The sequence below is a fragment of the Stegostoma tigrinum genome, chromosome 2 (genome assembly GCF_030684315.1).
Source record: "Stegostoma tigrinum isolate sSteTig4 chromosome 2, sSteTig4.hap1, whole genome shotgun sequence".
Taxonomy (NCBI): domain Eukaryota; kingdom Metazoa; phylum Chordata; class Chondrichthyes; order Orectolobiformes; family Stegostomatidae; genus Stegostoma; species Stegostoma tigrinum.
This window is the reverse complement of record NC_081355.1, coordinates 153,483,984-153,503,700: the sequence shown is the minus strand read 5'-3', so window position 1 is coordinate 153,503,700 and position 19,717 is coordinate 153,483,984. Positions and strand designations below refer to the sequence as shown.

Genomic DNA, 19,717 nt, shown 5'->3' with positions numbered 1-19,717 from the left:
CCTTGTTATCTGAAATAGTCTCTGCTTGTAGTGACCCCGTGTAATTCACTGCCTGATTTCTCCCTTTGGGGTCCTCTCCTGAAGTATTCTTTCCCTGCAGTGAGCTTTCCCACAGGTTTATGTAGTCATTTCCTCATGTAGGTGTAATCTCCCTTTAAGGATCCATCGCCATAGTCACCTCTCCCTATTAAATCTTCCTTCAAATTAACCTGCCTACAACTGATTTTCTGCTAAAGTATCAATGGCTGACCTCTTCTCACATTGATCTCCCATGCAATTACCTCCTCAAAGGATTACCCCTATGGAGAACTATATCTTTTGGGTATGTAAAGATCTCCTCATGAATAGTTCTTTCCGTTTAGAACACTTCTCCAGAAGTTTTCTTACCAGAAATAATAGCCCACTATTGAGATTTGCCCTTCTAGTTAATATTTATTTGAAGTGATTTCTTCCTGGCAATCTCCCCCAAGATTGATTTATCCCTATAGAGATCTTCACCTGTAGGTATCATGCTCTGACGGGATTTTACCCTGTAAGGATCACCTCTGTGATATGATCTACCATTGCAGAGATGTCCCTCTGAAGTGAAAATCTCTATACAGTGGAGTCAGTAACCCCTGTGGATCCTTCTGTGTATGGATCTGTTCCTGTATGATTGTCCCCTGATTTCTGCCTTCACAGCTCAAACTCAAGTAGACCTCGTATGTTCTGCTGGGGTGATCGTCGCTTGTAGCAATGTACCCTAAAAGGATCTTCTCGTGTAATGAGACAACAGTGTGGAGCTGGAGGATCACAGCAGGCCAGGCAGCTTCAGAAAAGCAGGAGAGTTGACGTTTCGGTTCAGGATCCTTCTTCAGAAAATCTGAATTTCTGTAAAAGGATCCCAACCCAAAACGTCAACTTCCCTGCGCCTCTGAAGCTGCCTGGCCTGCTGTGTTCCTCCATCTGCACACTGTGTTGTCTCTGACTCCAGCATCAGCAGTTCTTACTATCTCTTCCCCCTAATGATCTCTCTGAAATTGATCTCCCTGCGGTGGAACCTTCTCTGGTATTGAACCCCATTCAGTGATGTCCCCTTGAATGGATCTGTCCCAGAACTCATCTCCCTCTTCAGGGAACCCTTCCCATCCCCTGTATGGATATTCTTGTAATGATGATGATGATGATTTCTCCCTGAGGTGAAAAGCGCTGTAGAATTGCAGGTCTCATTTCTTATTTTCTGGTGAATCTTTTGCAGAAAATGGAGGTGGTTCCTGTCCCTCCAAAAGCTTATGGGAGCTTTTTTGAAGGCGATTGTTACCTGATACTGTTTGTAAGTATGAGAAGGAGAAATTGCATGAAAGCTTGTTTTATTAACATTTATAAACAATAAGACCTGTCACCCTTTCTAATTTACTGCATGTACCTCAACCTAGGCTTAGTTGAAGATTTTTCATATCCCAAACCTACTGGTGGAGGGGTTAAGCTAGACCGGGACCCATGAGGAAATAAATATTTTGAAAGCATTGAATTTTTGTTGACTTTTTAATATATTTTTCCTGTTGAGCAACATCAGCAATGGATACCTGGAGGCCTGTGTTTTTAGGGTCACTATTCAGTCACCCTGTGGGCAGCTGATCCTATGGATTAAAGCTGCCAACACTTGCTCTACCCCTGTGCTAACCTTGTATAGTCAAACAGTTATCATTGCCAATGTCTTAAGGTGACCATGACAAACAAGTTGGTGAAGTGTTTGTGAGACCACACCTAATGTATTGTGTCCAGTTTTGGTCTCCTTACTTGAGAAAGGATGTGGTGGGACTGGAGGCAGTTCAGAGGAGGTCCATCAGATTGATTCCAGGAATGAAAGGGCTGTTGTATGAAGGATGGTTGAATAACTTGGGCTTGTACTGACTAAGTGGAGCATGAACAAGTTGATAGCAATGATCATGTTAAATGACAGAATGTGGTCAATGGACTGACTTACCTATTCCCTTGCCTAATTCCTTTGTTCCTAACACACACTTCAGGTTACACAATTGAATTTGACAAACTGGGTGTTGAATGGTAATGAATTTTAAATTTTTGTTTACGTTTCTCTTTCATGCATGTTGGTGATGTTGGTAAGGCCAGTATTTCTTACTCGTCCTTAATTGCCCTTGGAAAGGCAATGGTAGGTTGCCTTGAACCATTGAAGTCCCTGTGGTGTGGATAGACTCACGATGCTGTCAGGGTGGGAGTTCTAGGATTTTGATCCAGCAACAGTGCAGCAGCAAAGATGTATTTCCAAGTCAGGATGGCATGTGATTTGAGAATAACTTTGAGGCTTTGATGTGTTCTGAGACCTTAGTCTGGCTCATCTTTCAACATTCCTATTAATGTTCATTCTTGGTGTATGGATGTTGGGATGCGATTTACTTAGTGCAACAGTCTATTCAGCTTAAATGGCCCATGCTCTTTATGCTTCATATGAGCTTCAGGATGGATTCCCTCTTTTCCTCTATTGCCATTGGGACAGCACACTGCAGCACAGCTCCAGGGCACTGGGTTCAGTTCTAGCCTTGGGCAACTGTGTGGAGTTTGCACATTCCCCCCATGTCTGTGTGGGTTTCCTTCAGCTATTCCGGTCTCCTCCCACTGGCCAAAGATCTGCAGGTTAGATGGTTTGGCCATGCTAAATTGCCAGTAGTGTTCAGGGATGTTCAGGCTAGGTGGATTAGCCATTGGAAATGCAGGGCTACAGGGGTAGTTTTGGTGGGGGTGGGGGTGTTGGGTCTGGGTGGGAAGCTCTTCAGAGGGTCGGTGTGGACTTGATGAGCTGAATGACCTGCTTCCACACTGTAGGGATTCTGTGATTAACCTGCAGCCTCCCATAACATTGACTTCTTCACTGTATGGGCCTCCAGCTTCAAGAACCTATTTTCTGGCTACTACTTGGCCAATTGGCTGACTGAATGGGAGCCATCAATGGCAGCCATTTTAGCTCAAAGTTCCAAACCACAAATTCCTAACAACCCTCTCTGTAACCATCTTCTTCTCAACAATCCTCTGAGGTCCCTGTGTTCCATTAATTCTGGCCTCTAGCCTGAAGCTGATTTCTGAAGATCCACAATTCGCACTTTTCCAGATACTGTACCTCATTCTCTTAATTTCTCTATCTCTGTCATCTAAGATCAAACCTTTCCTTTCACCATGCTACCACCTATCCTATCATCTGCTTATATCGGCTATGCACACAGTTCTCTGATAATTCTCCTCTAAGTTCTTCTAAGATTTTTTCCCACGTTAAAGGTGTAACATAAATGCACGCTATTGAAAGGAAAGAAGAATTTAACCCAGTTGTTTGTCTGTAGATTTGTAAGACAGAGAAAGGGACATCCCAAGCCCTCCATTACTGGATTGGGAAGGAGTCATCCCAGGATGAGCAGGGAGCTGCAGCGATGTACATTACCCAACTGGATGATTACCTTGGCGGAGGACCTACCCAGTACCGAGAAACACAGGGTCATGAGTCTCCAGAGTTCAAAAGTTACTTCAAGACTGGCATCCTGTGAGTAAAATTGACAAAAACTTGTCCTTTGACCTTCAGGTTTTTCTTTTGATTGCATCCTTCAAAGAGCACTGTGTGGGGCCTCTCAGCCCATCTGTTTGCTGACTATATAATATTCAATAAAAATGTAAACTGTGAGAAGGGCACAAAGAGATTTAGACAGATTATGTGAGGTGGCAATAAGATAGCAAATTGAGCACTTCATCTGGAAATGAGAGGTTATTCACTCGGGTGGTAAGAATAGATAGTAGACTATATTTTAAAAGGCATGAAACAATGGCAAGAAACCAGGCGTACTTCTGTAAGGAACACAAAAAGTTGGCATTCAGATACAGCAGACTATTGGGAAATCAAATGACTTATTCGTCTTTTTTGCAAAGGGATGGAGCACTGGATTTGGGAGACATTGCTACAGTTACCAAGGGCAATGGAGAAACAACAACTGGTATTCTGTATACAGATTTGGTCTCCACATTTAAGAAAGGAAATAATTGCAATAAGGAGAGTACAATGAAAATTCACTAGATCTGTCCTCATATAAGAGGGATGCCCTCAAGCCAGCCTCTCTATCCAAGCTTTCGACCCTAATTTTTCTTTAGTTGAGTGTAAGTTTTGTTTAATCACCCCTGTTTGTAGCACTTTACAAGATACAAATTATTATCGTTTTCGGTATTTTGTTCCTTTGAGGTGAACATGGCCAATATATAGGAGCCATCATTTCCACATGGAAATAACAAGTGTGTTTGGGAGTGTCGGAGACGGGGTAGGAATGGCAACGGTGAAAGCTGATTAATGGCAACCCAATATGTGCAATGACTGCTGAGCTGCTAACAGTGGGCTGCAGTAACCATGGCAGTATTGTGATTACTCCAGGTACAAGAAAGGAGGTGTAGCCTCTGGCTTCAAGCATGTGGAGACGAACATGTATAATATTAAGCGGCTGCTGCATGTCAAGGGGAAGAAGAACATCACTGCGACAGAGGTAAGCTGCAACTGTATTACCGGAACAGTTGGTCACGTTCAGAGCCACGAAAACACATTGAAAACTGATGATATGAGTATCTCTTGCCAAGATTATTACATTGAATCATGAGAAGCTACACCATGGCACGTTGTTATCCAGCAGCGTTCCCTCTAAGCCTTTCCAGGATTCTGTGCATGACTCCCTTGCTTTGCGTGGTGATAAAGTGGAGGTAGACTCCTCTCTGAGAACTAAAACCGAAACATCCAAAGCAGAGCACCTTGCCCTATAACCTGTAAAAGGAGTGCGAAAAGTGGAGTGATCTACCTTTTAGCATCTTATAGTAATAATATGAAATAAACCCCTGCCTCTCTTTTTACAATCAGCAAGTAATTTATTTATCCAACTCTAACCATGAGCAAATTAACTAATCAATTAACAAACCAAATAGACCACTTCTAACTACTAACTATTTTTTCTTTCTTTATTCATTCACGGGATGAGGGCCTCGCTGCCTAGGCAGCATTTATTGCCCATCCCCAACTGCCCAGAGGGCAGTTAAGAGTCAACCACATTTCCAAATAAAGCAAGATTTTAAACGTATGCTGTTCCAATAAATACAAAACTGCTTATATAGAATAAAATTTAAAAAATTGAATTTAGCCACTTGAAATTATAGCCAGGTTACATGTCTTCTGGAATGTTCTGTGCCTTCTTCATTGAATGTTCTGTCAGGAACTCTTCCTCTATGAATTCTTCTGTCAGGAGTCTTAGCTGGGAGTGCCATGGTACCATTGTGAATAGATTACACTTTCACTAAGAGCTGAGAGCTGTTATCTCTAGCAGATAAGCTCTCCTATCTTTGCCCAACTGCCCCTTCTTTTATGCTTTCGATGACATGTCAACATTTCTTACAATAGGATTGATCCTATGTGGTCAAAACCATCAGATTTAAATCTAATTGATTTTTCATATCTTGATACCTGATTCAAATGAATTGGCTAAATTCAAAACTTGTTGTCTTCATAATAAAACAAAGGTGCTGCTTAGTCTGATTGCTGTATGGCCTTTTGATACAATTGTTTCAATTCAGATACTCTCTGTGTACTCCAAACCCAGGCGCTGCTGCCCACATAGATAAAACACATCATCTTTTAAAGTGATCCCACGCTGCTTTCCCCCCTAGTATTTTAAAAATACCAATATTTTACAAGCACCAAGTTCCAATGTCCTGCCTTCCAATTCACAATTACTCTACCTAACTTCGCAATAGCATGGATATTAAAGGCCCTTGCAGCCAAGAAAATTAGACGGAACAGTACTGTCAAGTCACCGTCTTTGAAACTGATGTGGGTATCACTGGCTGAAGAAACACTTATTGCCCACCCCTAATTGCCCTGGAGAAGGTGTTGAGGTTCTGCCTCCTTGAACCATTGTAGTCTGTTGGGGTTTAGGAACACCCACACTGCTGAAAGGAAGGGAGTTCTGGCATTTCAACCCAGTGACAATGAAGGAATGGCTATACAGTTCCCACTCAGAATGGTGAGTGGCTTCAAGAGAAATTTGCATGTTGTGATATTCTCATGCATGTTCTTGTCCTTCAGGTTGGTAAAGGCAGTGGTCTTGGAATGTGCTGTCTAAGGAGGTTTGGTGAATTACTACAGTGCATCTTGTAGATGTTACTGCTGCCAATGCATGGCAGTGATGAAGGGAATGACTGTGGATGGTGTTGGATGTGGTGCCAGTCAAATAGGCTGCTTTGCCCTGGATGGCGTCAAGCTTCTTGAGTTTATTACTGATGTTGATGGAGGGATAAATTTTGGCCAGCACAGCAGGCGCCACTGCTCTACTTCGAAAAGGTGCCACTGAACCTTTTACATTCACCCAAGCTGACTGACAGATCCTTGGTTTAGTTTCTAATCCCAAAGCTGGAAACAACTTCCTCAATATCACACTAGGGATTGTTTGCAACATTCTGATTCAGAGGTCGGAGCGTGAGGCAAGAGCACTGACAACCACAATATAGTGCACATAGTATAGACACATATAATGTAAATATAGAGCACTACAACAAGATTGCAGTAGTTCAGACAATCAAGGCTGAAACACAGGAATTGTACCTCCATGAGGAAAGGCTGTGCTCAGGAAAGCAAGAGAAGACATACCATGTGTTTTCTGAAATGTTCATAAGATCCATACATGAAATGTTAAGAAGTTATTTATTTTCTTTCAATTCAGGTGGATGTATCCTGGAACAGTTTCAACTCGGGTGATGTTTTCCTCTTGGATTTGGGAAAGGTCATTGTCCAGTGGAATGCACCACGTAGTAATAAGTCTGAGAGATTGAAGGTCAGTTGGAGCACAGTGATGAAACAGAAAAGCTTTTTTCTTTGATGAATCTAGACTGCAAAAGGAATAGCAGGGGTGGGCTATTCAGCTCCTCAAGGCTGTTCCACAATTCAATAAAGTCATGGTTTTTCTTACACTATTGCCAAATACTTAGGTTTTTTTGGCGCTAATGGAATCTATTAATCTCAATCTATCAGCCACTGAGCATCGACAGCTCTGCTCGGCAGAGAATTCCAAAGATTCACAAACGTGTGAGTGAAGAAATCCCTCCTTATCCCAATCTTAAATGGCCTACATCTTGTACTGATATTGTTCTTCCTATGTTCCTAGATTCAACACCAAGGGGGCACATTCTGCCAATATCTACCCTGTCAATCCTTGGATTCAGAAGAAATTTACTGAAATGAGGGATTACAGAGGAGTTGGTACTATTCACCTCAGAGCCAAGAAGCTTGAGGGGATTTCATCAAGATATATAAAACTTATGAAAAGTTTTAAGTAGAAAAGTGACTGCTTCATAAATATTTTGGGATAAGAAACAGAGGCAACATGAGGAAAGATCATGTACTCCCTCCTTGATATTAAGGTCGAGACATTTCAAAAAGAAATTTGGATAAGTACTGAAAGAAAGAGAAAGACCAGGGTGTGTCGGGAGGTGATAGGATTGACTGGATTTCTCTTGGAAAGAACTAGTACTGATTAAATTGGCTGATGATCCTCCTTCTGTGTTGTATTAATCAGTTCTAAAGCTAGTGAATGTTAGTAAGGAAGATGTACTAGGAATTTTGAGAAATTTGAAGAAAGATAAGTACCCCGGGCCTGATGAGATTTATCCAAGGATTCTATGTGAAACGAGGGAAGAAATCACAGGGCCTTTGGCGATGATCTTTTCGTCCTCACTGTCCACAGGTATAGTGCTGGAAGATGGAGAGTAGCAAATGTCATTCCCTTGTTCAAAAAAGGGAATAGAGTTGGCCCTGGAAATTGCAGGCCAGTTAGTCTTACTTCAATGGTGGAAAAATTATTGGAAATGACTCTGGGAGATAGGATTTATGATCACTTGGATAGGCAAAGTTTAATTTGTGATGGTCAGCATGGATTTGTGAGGGGTAGATCATGCCTCACAAACCTTATTGAATTCTTTGATGAGGTGACCAAACACATGGATGAAGGTAGAGCAGTGGATGTGGTATACATGGATTTAAATAAGGCATTTGATCATGTTCCCCATGGTAGGCTCATGCAGAAAGTAAGAAGGCATGGGATAAGGGGAAATGTGGCAGATTGGATTCAGAATTGGCTGACCCTTAGAAGACAAAGGGTGGTAGTGGGCGGAAAATATTCAACATGGTGCTCAGTATGAGTGGTGTACCACAAGGATCTGTTCTGGGTTCTCTTCTATTTGTGAGTTTTGTAAATGATTTGGTTGTAGGAGTGGAAGAGTGGATCAGTAAGTTCGTAGATGTTACGAAGGTGGGTCTAGTTGTGAATAGTGCAGCGTGCTGTTCCAGGTTACAAAGGGGTATTGATAGGATGCAGAGCTAGTCTGAGAAGTGGCAGATGGAGTTTAGCCCTGAAAAGTGTGAGGTGATTCATTTTGGAAGGACAAATTTGAAAGCAGAAGACAGGATCAAGGGAAAGATTCTTGGCAGTGTGGAGGAACAGAGGGAGCTCGGGGTTCATGTCCATAGTTTCCTGAAAGCTGCCACCCAGGTGGGTAGAGTTGTTAAAAAGGCATATGGTGTGTTAGCTTTCATTAATAGAGGGATTGAGTTCAAGAGCCGTGAAGTTATGCTCCAGCCAAACAAAATCCTGGTTTGGCCACATCTGCAGTATTGTGCCCAGTTTTTGTCGCTTCATTACAGGAAAGATGTAGAAGCATTAGAAAGGTACAGCGGAGATTTACCAGGATGTTGCCTGGAATGGAGGGAAGGTCTTACGAGGAAAGGTTGAGAGAGCTAGGGCTTTCTCTTTAGAATGACGAAGGATGAGAGGTGACTTGATAGAGGCGTACAAAATTATCAGAGGGAGAAGTAGGGTGGATAGCCAGAGACTTTTTCCCAGGGTGGAGGTAGCTATTATGAGAGGGCATAGTTTTAAAGTGAGTGGAGATAGATATAAGGGAGACGTCAGAGCTAGGTTCTTTACTAAGAGAGTGGTTGGGGTGTGGAATGCATTACCAGAGAGGGTAGTGGAGTTGGCCTCATTAGGGGCATTTAAGTGGCTATTAGGTAGGCATATAAGGTATAAGGTAGGGGTGCAGGTTAGATAGACCTTAGGTTTGGGGTAGAAGTTTGGCACAACTTCATGGCTGGAGGGCTGGTACTGTGCTGAACTGTTCAATGTTCTAGGTCATACTGTAAGGCATCTGCATTATCTGCTGCCTCTAGGGTGCTCTGAGTGATTGTCTGTCAAGGTGCACCGGTCCCTGGTATTGAGCAGCCTAAATGATGGTAATAAAACTGGGAGGGTGCCGTCAAGCCCCTTGAACTTATTCCCCTATTCAATTAAACTAATCTCAGTCCATTTCCCCATCTCCATCTGTAATCCCTAGTATACTATTCTTTACTCAGAGAGTAGTAAGGGAATGGAACGCTTTGCCTGCAACGGTTGTAGATTCGCCAACTTGAGGTGCATTTAAGTCGTCATTGGATAAGCATATGGACGTACATGGAATAGTGTAGGTTAGATGGGCTTCAGATCGGTATGACAGGTCGGCACAACATTGAGGACCGAAGGGCCTGTACTGTGCTGTAATGTTCTATTTACTCTGAGGCAAAAGTCTGTCAGCCCCAGTTTGAATATTTTAATTGATCTACAGCCTCAACAATTTTTGTAAGAGAGTGTTGCACAATTCCAGAATCCTTGTGTGAAAATGTGTGACCTACCAGGCTCTAACCTTAAGTTATGCCCTTGTTCTGGAGTCCCCATCAATAATTCAATGAACTAGCAAATCCAACTTCAACCAGCTCAGTTTAATTTCTTTATTCTTTTCTGGGATTTTTTGGCATTTGCAGCAAGGCCGATATTTATTATCCATCTCTGAGTGTCCTTGAACTGAGTGGCTTGTTTCACTATTTCAGACCGCAATTAAGAATCAGCCACGTTGTTGTAGATCTTGTGATAATGAGGCAATGGTGGTATTGAGGTAAAGTCACTGGACGAATAACTCAGTGGCCCAAGCTAATGCTGTGGGGACATGGATTTAAGTTCCATAATTTGCTGTGGTGGGATTTGAACCAGAGTGTTGGACTGAGGATTAGATTGCTAGCCCAGTAATATTGTCACTACACCACCATCTCCCCTAGATCCCTTCTTTGTCAATTCAGAATGGCCGATGAGCCTAGATTTTGCAACTTGGCCCCGATGCTTAATCCATTCATCTATTTCACAGATTTGTTGGAGTAGATTCTGACAATGAAAGCAAATAATGTGAATGCTGGAAATCTGAATTAAAAGCAGAAATTGCTGAAGAAACTTAGCAGGTCTGGCAGAAACACAGTTAATGTTTTGAATCCAGTATTAAGAGTCTTACTCACATGAGGAGAAATGTCTTGATTCAGTGGCCTGGGAATCATTGAATTCTCTACTGCTGAGAGCTGTGGAGGCCCAGTCATCAATTATGGTTTATAGATTTCTAGAAATTGAGGAGTGTGAAGATGGTGCAGGAATGTGGGTTGAGGTAGATGATCAGCCATTTTCTTACCGAACGGTACAGCTGACTGAAAGGGCTGAATGGCCTATTCTCGCTCCCATTCTTATGTTCTTCACCAATTGCAGGATTCTTAAAAGGCTTGTCCCAAGTTCATGGTCACAGCCTTTCAGACAAGTAGGTGGACAAATACTTGGATTTTGACACACACACTCCCTTACTCTTTCAGGCCCTGCTTCTTGCCCAGGATATCAGAGATCGAGAGCGTGGTGGACGAGCTCAGATTGGCATCATTGATGGAGACCAAGAAAGTGAACATCCTGAGCTGATGAAAATAATGACGGCCGTGCTTGGAGAACGGAGAGGGGAGCTGAAGGATCCTGTCCCTGATGAGAGAGCTGACCAGCTCCAGAAAGCCAATATCAGGCTTTACCAGTAAGTTCAAGAATAATCGGCCAAGAAGGGGTTGAAGTACAACTACTTCACCAGGGACTGTCCCAGAAGTTCTTATGGTCATTAAGACTGACAGGGCTGGGACCTAAATATCCAAGAATATGTATCCTATCAATAGGACAGGCAGATGGGCAGAGTGTAGGGTTGTCTTGTGAGTAAGAAATGAAACTAAATTGATAACAGGAAATGATATAGTTAGGAGGCATAGATCTGTGTAGGTTCACTTGAGGAACTGAATAGGAAAGAAGACCCTGATCGGAGGTGTGTATTGGCATTGCAACAATAGTCAGGCTACGAGGAAAGAAATGAATCAGGAGATAGAAAAGGCATGTAAGAAAGACCCGAGTACAATTATCACACAGGATTTCAATACACAGATAAACTGGGAAATCAGGATTGTAGTGGAAAACAAGAAAAGGAATTTGTGGAATGCGGGTTGGTTATTTGGTGCAGCTTGTGGTAGAGCCCACAAAGGAACGGGCAAGTCTGCATTGATGATGTGTGATGAGGCAGACTTTGATTAGGGAGTTGAAGGTGAAGGAACCCCTAGGGAGAGCGACCATAATATGATAAAATTCACCTTGCAGTTTGAGAGGGAGAAGCTGGAATCAGATGTAACGGTATCACAATCGAGTAAAGGTATCTGGAGAGACATGAGAGAGGAACTGGCCAGAGTTGATTGGAAGGGGAGTTGAGCAAGGAAGACATTGGACCAGCAATGACAGGGGTTTCTGAGGGTAGTTCGGAAGGAACAGTGGAAATTCATCTGAAAGAAGAAGAAACATATTAAGGGGGGAGGGCAAGGCAACCATGACTGACAAGGGAAGTTAGGGACAGTGTAAAAGCAAAAGAATGGGTACATCAGTCTTCATGGTGGAGGACACCAACAACACGCCAGAACTTCAAGAAAGTCAGGGGACAGAGGTGAGTATAGTGGCCATCACTAAGATGAATGTGCTGGGGAAGCTGAAGGGTCTGAAGGTGGATAAGTCATCTGGACTGGGTGGACTATACCCCAGAGGTCCGAAGGAAATAGCTGAGGAGATTGTAGATGCATTGATGTTGATCTTTAAGAAATCACTCGAGCCAGGAATGGTCCTAGATGACTGGAAAATGGCTAATGTATCACCCCTCTTTAAAAAGATAGGAAATTATAGGCCTGTTAGCCTGATTTCAATTGTTGGAAATATTTTAGAGTCCATTGTTAAGGATGAGATTGCAGAGAACTTGGAAGTGGTAAAATAGGGCTGAGTTAGCATGCCTTTGTCAGGGGAAGATCATGCCTGACAAATGTGTTAGAATTCACTGAGGAGGTAATGAGCAAGTTAGACAAAGGGGAACCAGTGGATATGAGCTATTGGATTTTCAGAAGACCTTTGACAAGGCACAACACAGGAGGCAGCTAAATAAGATAAAAACCCATGCTGTTAGGGGAAATCTATGGCATAGATAGATGATTATCTGACTGGAAGAAGGCAGAGAGTGGAGATAAAGATGTCTTTTTCAGGGTGGCAGCCAGTGGTTCATAGCATTCGGTAGGAATCAGTGTTGGAACCACAACTATTCGTATTATACGTCAATAATCTAGATGAAGGAACTGAGGGCATTATTGCTAAATTTACAGATGAGCCAAAGTTAGGTGGAAGGACAGGTAGTGTTCAGGAAACTGGGAGACTGCAGAACAACTTGGACAGGCTAGAAGACTGGGAAAAGCAGTGGCAGATGGCATACAGTTGGTAAAGTGTGAGGTTATGCACTTTGGTAGGAAGAATAGAATGGTAGGCTTTTTTTCCTAAATGTGAAAGTCTTCAGAAATCTAGGAGTTCAGGTTCAGGATTCTCTTAAAGTTAACATAAGGTTTAATTGGCATTTGGGAAGACAAATGCAGTGTTAGCATTCATTTTAAGAGGGCTAGAACACAACAACTAGGATGTACTGCTAAAGATGTATACGGCTCTGGTCAGACTACATTTGGAATATTGAGAGAGGTTTTGCACCCTGTTTCTAAGGAAGGATGTGCTGGCATTGGAGGACGTCCAGAGGAGCTTTACAAAAATGATCCTAGGGATACGGGGGTTGTCACATAAGGAGCAGTTGAGGTCTCTGGGTCTGTACTGGATGGAGTTTAGAAGGATGAGTCGGGGGATCTTATTAACACAGAATACTGAGAGGCCTGGATAGAGTGGATGTGAAGATGATGTTTTCATATTAGGAGAGGCCAGGACCAAAGGGTCAGCCTCAGAGTGAGGCATGACCTCTTTAGAACTGAGTTGAGGAACAATTTCTTCAGCCAGACAGTGGTGAATCCGTGGAACTCTTTGCTGCAGAATGCGATAGGGGCCATGTTGTTGAGTGGATTTTAAGACTGGGATAGTTAGGTTCTTGAATAGTAATGGGATCAAGGGTTAAGGGGAGAAGGCAGAAAAATGAGGTTGAGAAACACATCAGCTACGATCAAACAGTGGAGCAGACTCAATGGGCCAAATGACTTAACTCTACCCCGATATCTTATGGTTTCCCTTAGAAAAGACTTGAGGGTCCAAACAAAGTAGTTAGCGAGAAACTGTTCCCTTGTAAAAAGTTTGAGAATGAGAGGACACAGATTTAAAGTTATTGGTAAAAGGGAAAAAGGTGACATGAGGAGAAGCTTTCTTATGCTGCAGTTGGTTCTGGTCTGACATTCACTGATTAAACCAGGTGGCGGCAGATTAAATCAAGGCATTGAAGGATTTAGACTGTTATCTGAAAAGGAAGAACCTGTAAGGTTATGGAGAGAAGTTGGGAAAATATCACTAAATGAATTGGTATTTGAGACAGTTGGTGTAGATTCGGTGGTCTGAATGGCCTCCTTCTGCACTATAACAATTCTGTGGTGTTTAGTTAATCCCAATGAATCTGTGACAGGCTCTGAAATAGATCTGGAATTGGGTGTGGCAATATCATGATTGCATTATGTGAACCTGGGGCCTGAATTAATGATTTGGAGATGTCATTTAAAATATCACCAGGCAGCTGGAGAATTTACATTTGGTTGTAAAGATATAAACAAGGAAGCTGAGTGAGCTATTCCACCCTCTGAGCCTGCTCCGCCATTCAGTAAGATCATGCCTGATCTGACTTTAACCCCAACTGTATCTTCCTGCATATCAGAAAATCTTTCAGTGCTAGGTAATCAAGAATCTAATAACTAAGTTAACCAACTAAATCTGGTAATTAAAAACAGGATCAGTAATAGTAATGATAGAAATGTAGAATTGTTATAAAGCTTCAACTGATTCCCTAATGTCCTTCATTAGAGGAAATCAGATGCCCTTAGCTGCCTGTGAAATGGCCTTGTGGGTCTCTCAGGCAGTTGACCATCACCTTCTAAAGAGCACTTAGGATTGTTCAATAAATGCTGGCCCACCCAGCAATGCCTACTTCTCGTGCACAAATAAGTCAGGAAGAGCAAAATCCCCAATTTTGGAGTTTTGGGAGCATTAGTCAGCTTGTTCCTTTAGAAGATTCCACATACCACTTGTCACATCTCAAATCAGTTCTTAACAAAGGAAAAATTAAATTCATTTTACACTTTGACCTTCCTCAGAATGTCTCACCTTGTTTTGCAGTCAATTAATTTCTTCTGTGTACACTGTTGTAAAGTAGAAAATACATCAAGGTTCCACATGGCAAGATCTCAGAAACAGCAGTGAGACATTTGATTGGATGTGGGTGTCACTAGCAAGGCCCGCGTTTGTTGCCAATTCCTTATTTCCCCAAATTGAGTGGCTTACTAGACCATTTTAGAGGGCAGTTAAGGGCCAGCCTCATTGCTGTAGATCTAGAGTCCCATAGAGGTCAGATGAGGTAAGAGTGGCAGATTTCCTTCCCTAAAGGACAGTAGTGAAATAAATGTTTTTTTTTAATGAGAATTGGTAATAGTTCCACTGTCACCATCATTGAGGCTCGATAATAATCCCAGAGTTTCAATTAACTTAAAATTCCAACAGCTGCTTTGGTGAGATTTGAACCTTTTTGCTTCCAGACTATTAGACTGGACCTCAGGATTACTAGAGCAGTGACATAAACACTATGCACCATCTCCCCAAGCTACTGGAGATTTGTTCTGTTAGTGATTTTGGTTGAGGGGCAGACAAGAACCAGGACATGATGAGAAATGGATCTCTTCTTTTTTGGAATGGCAGGTATAGGATCTTACACATCCACCTGAATAGTCAAGGGCTTAGGGTTTAACATCTCATCTGAAAGACAGTACGACAGTACTCCCTCAGTACTTCATGAAGCATTGGCCCAGATATTTGTGCTCAGGTTTCCAGAGTGCTACATGAACCTTCTGACTAGAAGTGAGAACAGTATCAACTGTGCCATTGGTTTAGGCTGTCTTTGAACTCTTATTCCACGGGTGAAAGGTCAATGAGTCAATTACCTTTTCCCAGGTCAACTCAATCACTTAGTTTTCCTGATGGGGCGAAATGAATCTTACCAGTCAAGACATCCATGGAGTTTAAATCAATTAAGCCTGAGTCAGGATGAAAGCTCAGGTGATCTCCAGGGTTAGTAACTCCCTTTAAATCCATTTCTTGTGCTGATTGCTCACTCAACCTGTCTGAAAAGGGAATCAGTGGTTATGTGGAAAATTCTAGAAAGTGGACATAAGGAATGTTAGATCAGCCATGATCCTATTTTATGACGGAACAGGCTCGAGGGGCTGAACGGCCTGCTCCTGTTCCTATTTCTTATTGTCTTATGAAATGTAACTTATAGCCCTCTCTGCTGTTTCCTCTCCGCAGTGTTTCAGATGCTACAGGAAGCCTGATGGTACAGGAAGTGGCCACACGACCTCTGACTCAGGATCTCCTGAAACATGAGGTAAGTCAAGTATAAAGCTGGTCTAGAAGGGCCACGTAACCATGGTTTATTGTTGTAAAAAACCCACCTGATTCACTAAAGCCCTTTTTGGAAATCTGTCTTTGCTTGATCAATTCTACATTTGACTACATAACCACAGCAATGTGTTTGGACCTTAAATGCTCTCTGGAAAGTTACTGATGGTACTAAATGGCAGACTCACTAGAAATGACCATATTACATGAATGAATAACACAACCGGCAGAAGAGCAGAGGAAACATAACAAAAATGCCTTGAAACCCTGAAATGCCTAAAATAATACAACATCCCCACTGACACATGTGAATTGCTTGCCCTAAAACTATGCTGTTCTCACAGGGCCATGTAACCATTGTTTATTGCTGTAAAAAACCCACTTGATTCACTAAAGTCCTTCCTTGGAAATCTGTTTAATACATCCTCATCAGTGGTGTGACCATTTGATCTTAGAACATAGAACAGTACAGCACAGTACAGGCCCTTCAGCCCATGATGTTGTGCCAAACCAAATTCTAAATTCTGTGTCTAGTACTACCACTTTCACTAACACCTGAAGACAGAGTGAGGCTCCGAAAGCTAGTGTTTTCAAATAAACCTATTGGACTATAACCTAGTGTTGTGTGATTTCTGACCCTGTTCACCCCAGTCCAACACTGGCACCTCCACGTCCTAGAGCACCCAAACTAGAAAAGAAGCATTCTAAGTGCCAACCACTTTGAATGTTTCTGAATGGAGCAGGTGGAGGCCAAGTGCTAGCTGCAGAAAGTGTGCACAGATCCCAGAGGGTCCCATCCACCCATCTCATTAAACAGGTGCAGAGTCGTGATGCTTCAGAATTGTGCCCCCATTTTGTGTTGTCTTCCAACATTCTTCCTGCTGAAGTGCATCACTTCACACTTCTCTGCACTGAAACTCATTTGCCACTTATCTGCCCAATCCATCAAAGTATTTATGTAATATAACAAGGTGTAGAGCTGGATGAACACAGCCGGCCAAGCAGCATTTTAGGAGCAGGAAAGCTGACGTTTCGGGCCTCGACCCTTCGGTGTTCGATGTTTTCACCCAGCTCTACACCTTGTTATCTCAGATTCTCCAGCATCTGCAGTTCTAGCTATCTCTGAAAATATTTACGTCCTTTTGCAGTTCCACACTGTCATCCTCACAGTTTCCAATTTCTCCAAGTTTCATGTCGTTTGTAAACTTTGAAATTGTTCACTGCACACCAAGATCTATATCATTAATATATATCAAGAAAAGGAGAGTTTCCAATACCAACTCCTGGAAAACTCCAGAATAAACCATCCTCCAGCATGAACATTATCCATTGACTGGGGCTGTTTGTTTGCTTTCACTCAGCTAATTTTGTATACATCTTGCTACTGAACCTTTTATTCAAAGACCTATAATTTTCCTCATGTCTATTGTGTAGCACAGTGTCAAATGCCTACTGAAAGTCCAGAAAGATTTCTGAAAACTTAGTAACCCTAAGCAGTGAAGCATTATACAGAGATAATAAAATGTGAGGCTGGATGAACACAGCAGGCCAAGCAGCATCTCAGGAGCACAAAAGCTGACGTTTCGGGCCTGGACCCTTCATCAGAGAGGGGGATGGGGGGAGGGAACTGGAATAAATAGGGAGAGAGGGGGAGGCGGACCGAAGATGGAGAGTAAAGAAGATAGGTGGAGAGGGTGTAGGTGGGGAGGTAGGGAGGGGATAGGTCAGTCCAGGGAAGACGGACAGGTCAAGGAGGTGGGATGAGGTTAGTAGGTAGCTGGGGGTGCGGCTTGGGGTTATTATACAGAAATGGTTTATCTCTATGACAGTAGAAAACCTTTTAGAAATCCATGCTGACTCTTCCTAAACAATCACCTTTTTTCCAAATGACTGCTCAGTCTATTCTGAATAATTGTCTCTAGAAGCTTCCCCAACACTGAAGTTAAACTGAATGGCCTGCATTTGCTGGACTTATCCTTACAACCTTCCTTGAACAGGGCTGTAATGATTATCATTTTCCAGTCTTCTGGCAAGCGGCTATTGTGCTAATTAACATACAAAAGCATTCCAAAAAAAAATTGATGAGGAATACAATTTTATTTTATGGCCCAATGATTGTTGATTCAGAGTAGTCACAGGAAATTGATCTGCAATCTACAACTTAGTTCTAAAGAGTTCTCTAATGAATTTGATATGCAAAGGAGATTTACCAGGAATGAGGCACTTTAGTTAAATGGAGATACAAGAGAGTTGTGAGCGCATGGAATGCTTTGCCAGTGGTAGTTGTGGAAGCAGAGTCATTAGTGACATTTAAGCGACTGCTGGACATGCATATGGACAGCAGTGAATTGAGGGGAATGTAAATTGGGTTATTTTGTTTTGGATTAGGATTATTCCACGGCACAACATCATGGGCTGTACTTTTCTATGTTCTAAGATGGTTGTTCTCCTTGGAGATGAGAAGGTTGAAAGGATATTTGGTAGAGGTGTTCAAAATCATATTGGAATTTTGACAGAATATGTTCTATTTTATGCTTTCTGCTGGCAGAAGGTATAAGAAACAGGTATAGCCATTTCCTTTCCACACGATCATGACTGACACTCAGACTCATCACTTGCCTGTTGAATTACTTTTTTCTCTTGATGCCCAGGGAGAGCTAATAAATGTCCATCTCAAATCTGAAGATAGTCAGTGACTGAACATCCACAACTCTAGCCTGTGCAAGAGAATTCTGAAGTTACTTCAACCCTATTGGAAACCCTGAATGTATTGAAGAACAAAGAACTGTACAGGAACAAATACAAAGTTTCTGGAAAAGCTCAGCAGGTCCAGCAGCATCTGTGAAGGAGAAAGCAGAGTTAACATTTAGGGCCCAGTGACCGTTCCTCAGAAGAGCATTTTTTACAGCATCCACAGTTCTTTTGGTTTTTAAAGAACTGTACAGCACAGGAACAGGCCCTTTGACCCATCAAGGCTGCCCTAACAATTGATGCCTTTCTAAATCAAAAACCTTTTGCTTCTACACAGAGATAACAGGAACTGCAGATGCTGGTGAATCCGAGATAACAAAGTGTGGAGCTGGATGAACACAGCAGGCCAAGCAGCATCTTAGGAGCATCATCAGAAAAGGGTCTAGGCCCGAAACGTCAGCTTTTGTGCCCCTAAGATGCTGCTTGGCCTGCTGTGTTCATCCAGCTCCACACTTTGTTATCTCTGTTTCCTATACACAGTCCATATCCTTCTATTCATTGTATATTTATGCGTCTGTCATGATGCCATTTAAACATTGCTATTGTATCTAACTCCACTACCACATCTGGCAGCACATTCTGGACAATCTGAAAGGAAAAATGCCTCTCACATCTTCTTTAAATGTATCTCCTTTTACCTTAAAAACCTATGTTCCTTGGGGAAAAGATTCTGATTATCCATTCTATCCGTGCCTTTTGTAATTCTCTAAACTTCGATCAGGTCGCCTCTCATCCTTGCCATTCAAGTGTGAAGAAACCAAGTTGGTCCAATCTCTCCTCACATCTAATACCCTTCAAACCAGGCAACATTGTGGTACACCATTTCTATACCCCCTCCAAAGCCTCCATAATCCTTCTGGAAGTGTGATGACCAGAACCGTGCACAATATTCCAAATGTGGCCTAACCAAAATTCAATGTAGATGCAACATGACTTGCCAATTTTTACACTCTGTGCCCTGAGTGATGAAAGCAAACATATCATATGCCTTAGAAAAGCCAAAAGAACTGCAAATGCTGTAAATTAGGAACAAAAACAAAGTAGCTAGAGAGGCTCAGCAGGTCTGGCAGCATCTGTGAAGAAAATATCAGAGTGAAAACTGTTCTGAGGAAGGGTCACTGGACCCGAAACGTTAACTC

General features: G+C 42.3%; 1 protein-coding gene across 5 annotated transcripts in view; it reads left to right on the top strand.

Annotated features, from left to right (window-relative positions):
- The window catches only part of vill (villin-like), a 158,400-nt gene that overhangs the window by 110,714 nt on the left and 27,969 nt on the right, over positions 1-19,717 (top strand). For all 5 annotated transcript variants that reach the window (XM_048558282.2, XM_048558267.2, XM_048558290.2 and 2 more), the window contains exons 3-8: positions 1,238-1,312; positions 3,333-3,529; positions 4,403-4,511; positions 6,729-6,839; positions 10,721-10,926; positions 15,735-15,813. In XM_048558282.2, coding sequence (XP_048414239.1) covers positions 1,238-1,312; positions 3,333-3,529; positions 4,403-4,511; positions 6,729-6,839; positions 10,721-10,926; positions 15,735-15,813 — 777 coding nt within the window. The remainder of the gene's footprint in view (positions 1-1,237; positions 1,313-3,332; positions 3,530-4,402; positions 4,512-6,728; positions 6,840-10,720; positions 10,927-15,734; positions 15,814-19,717) is intronic.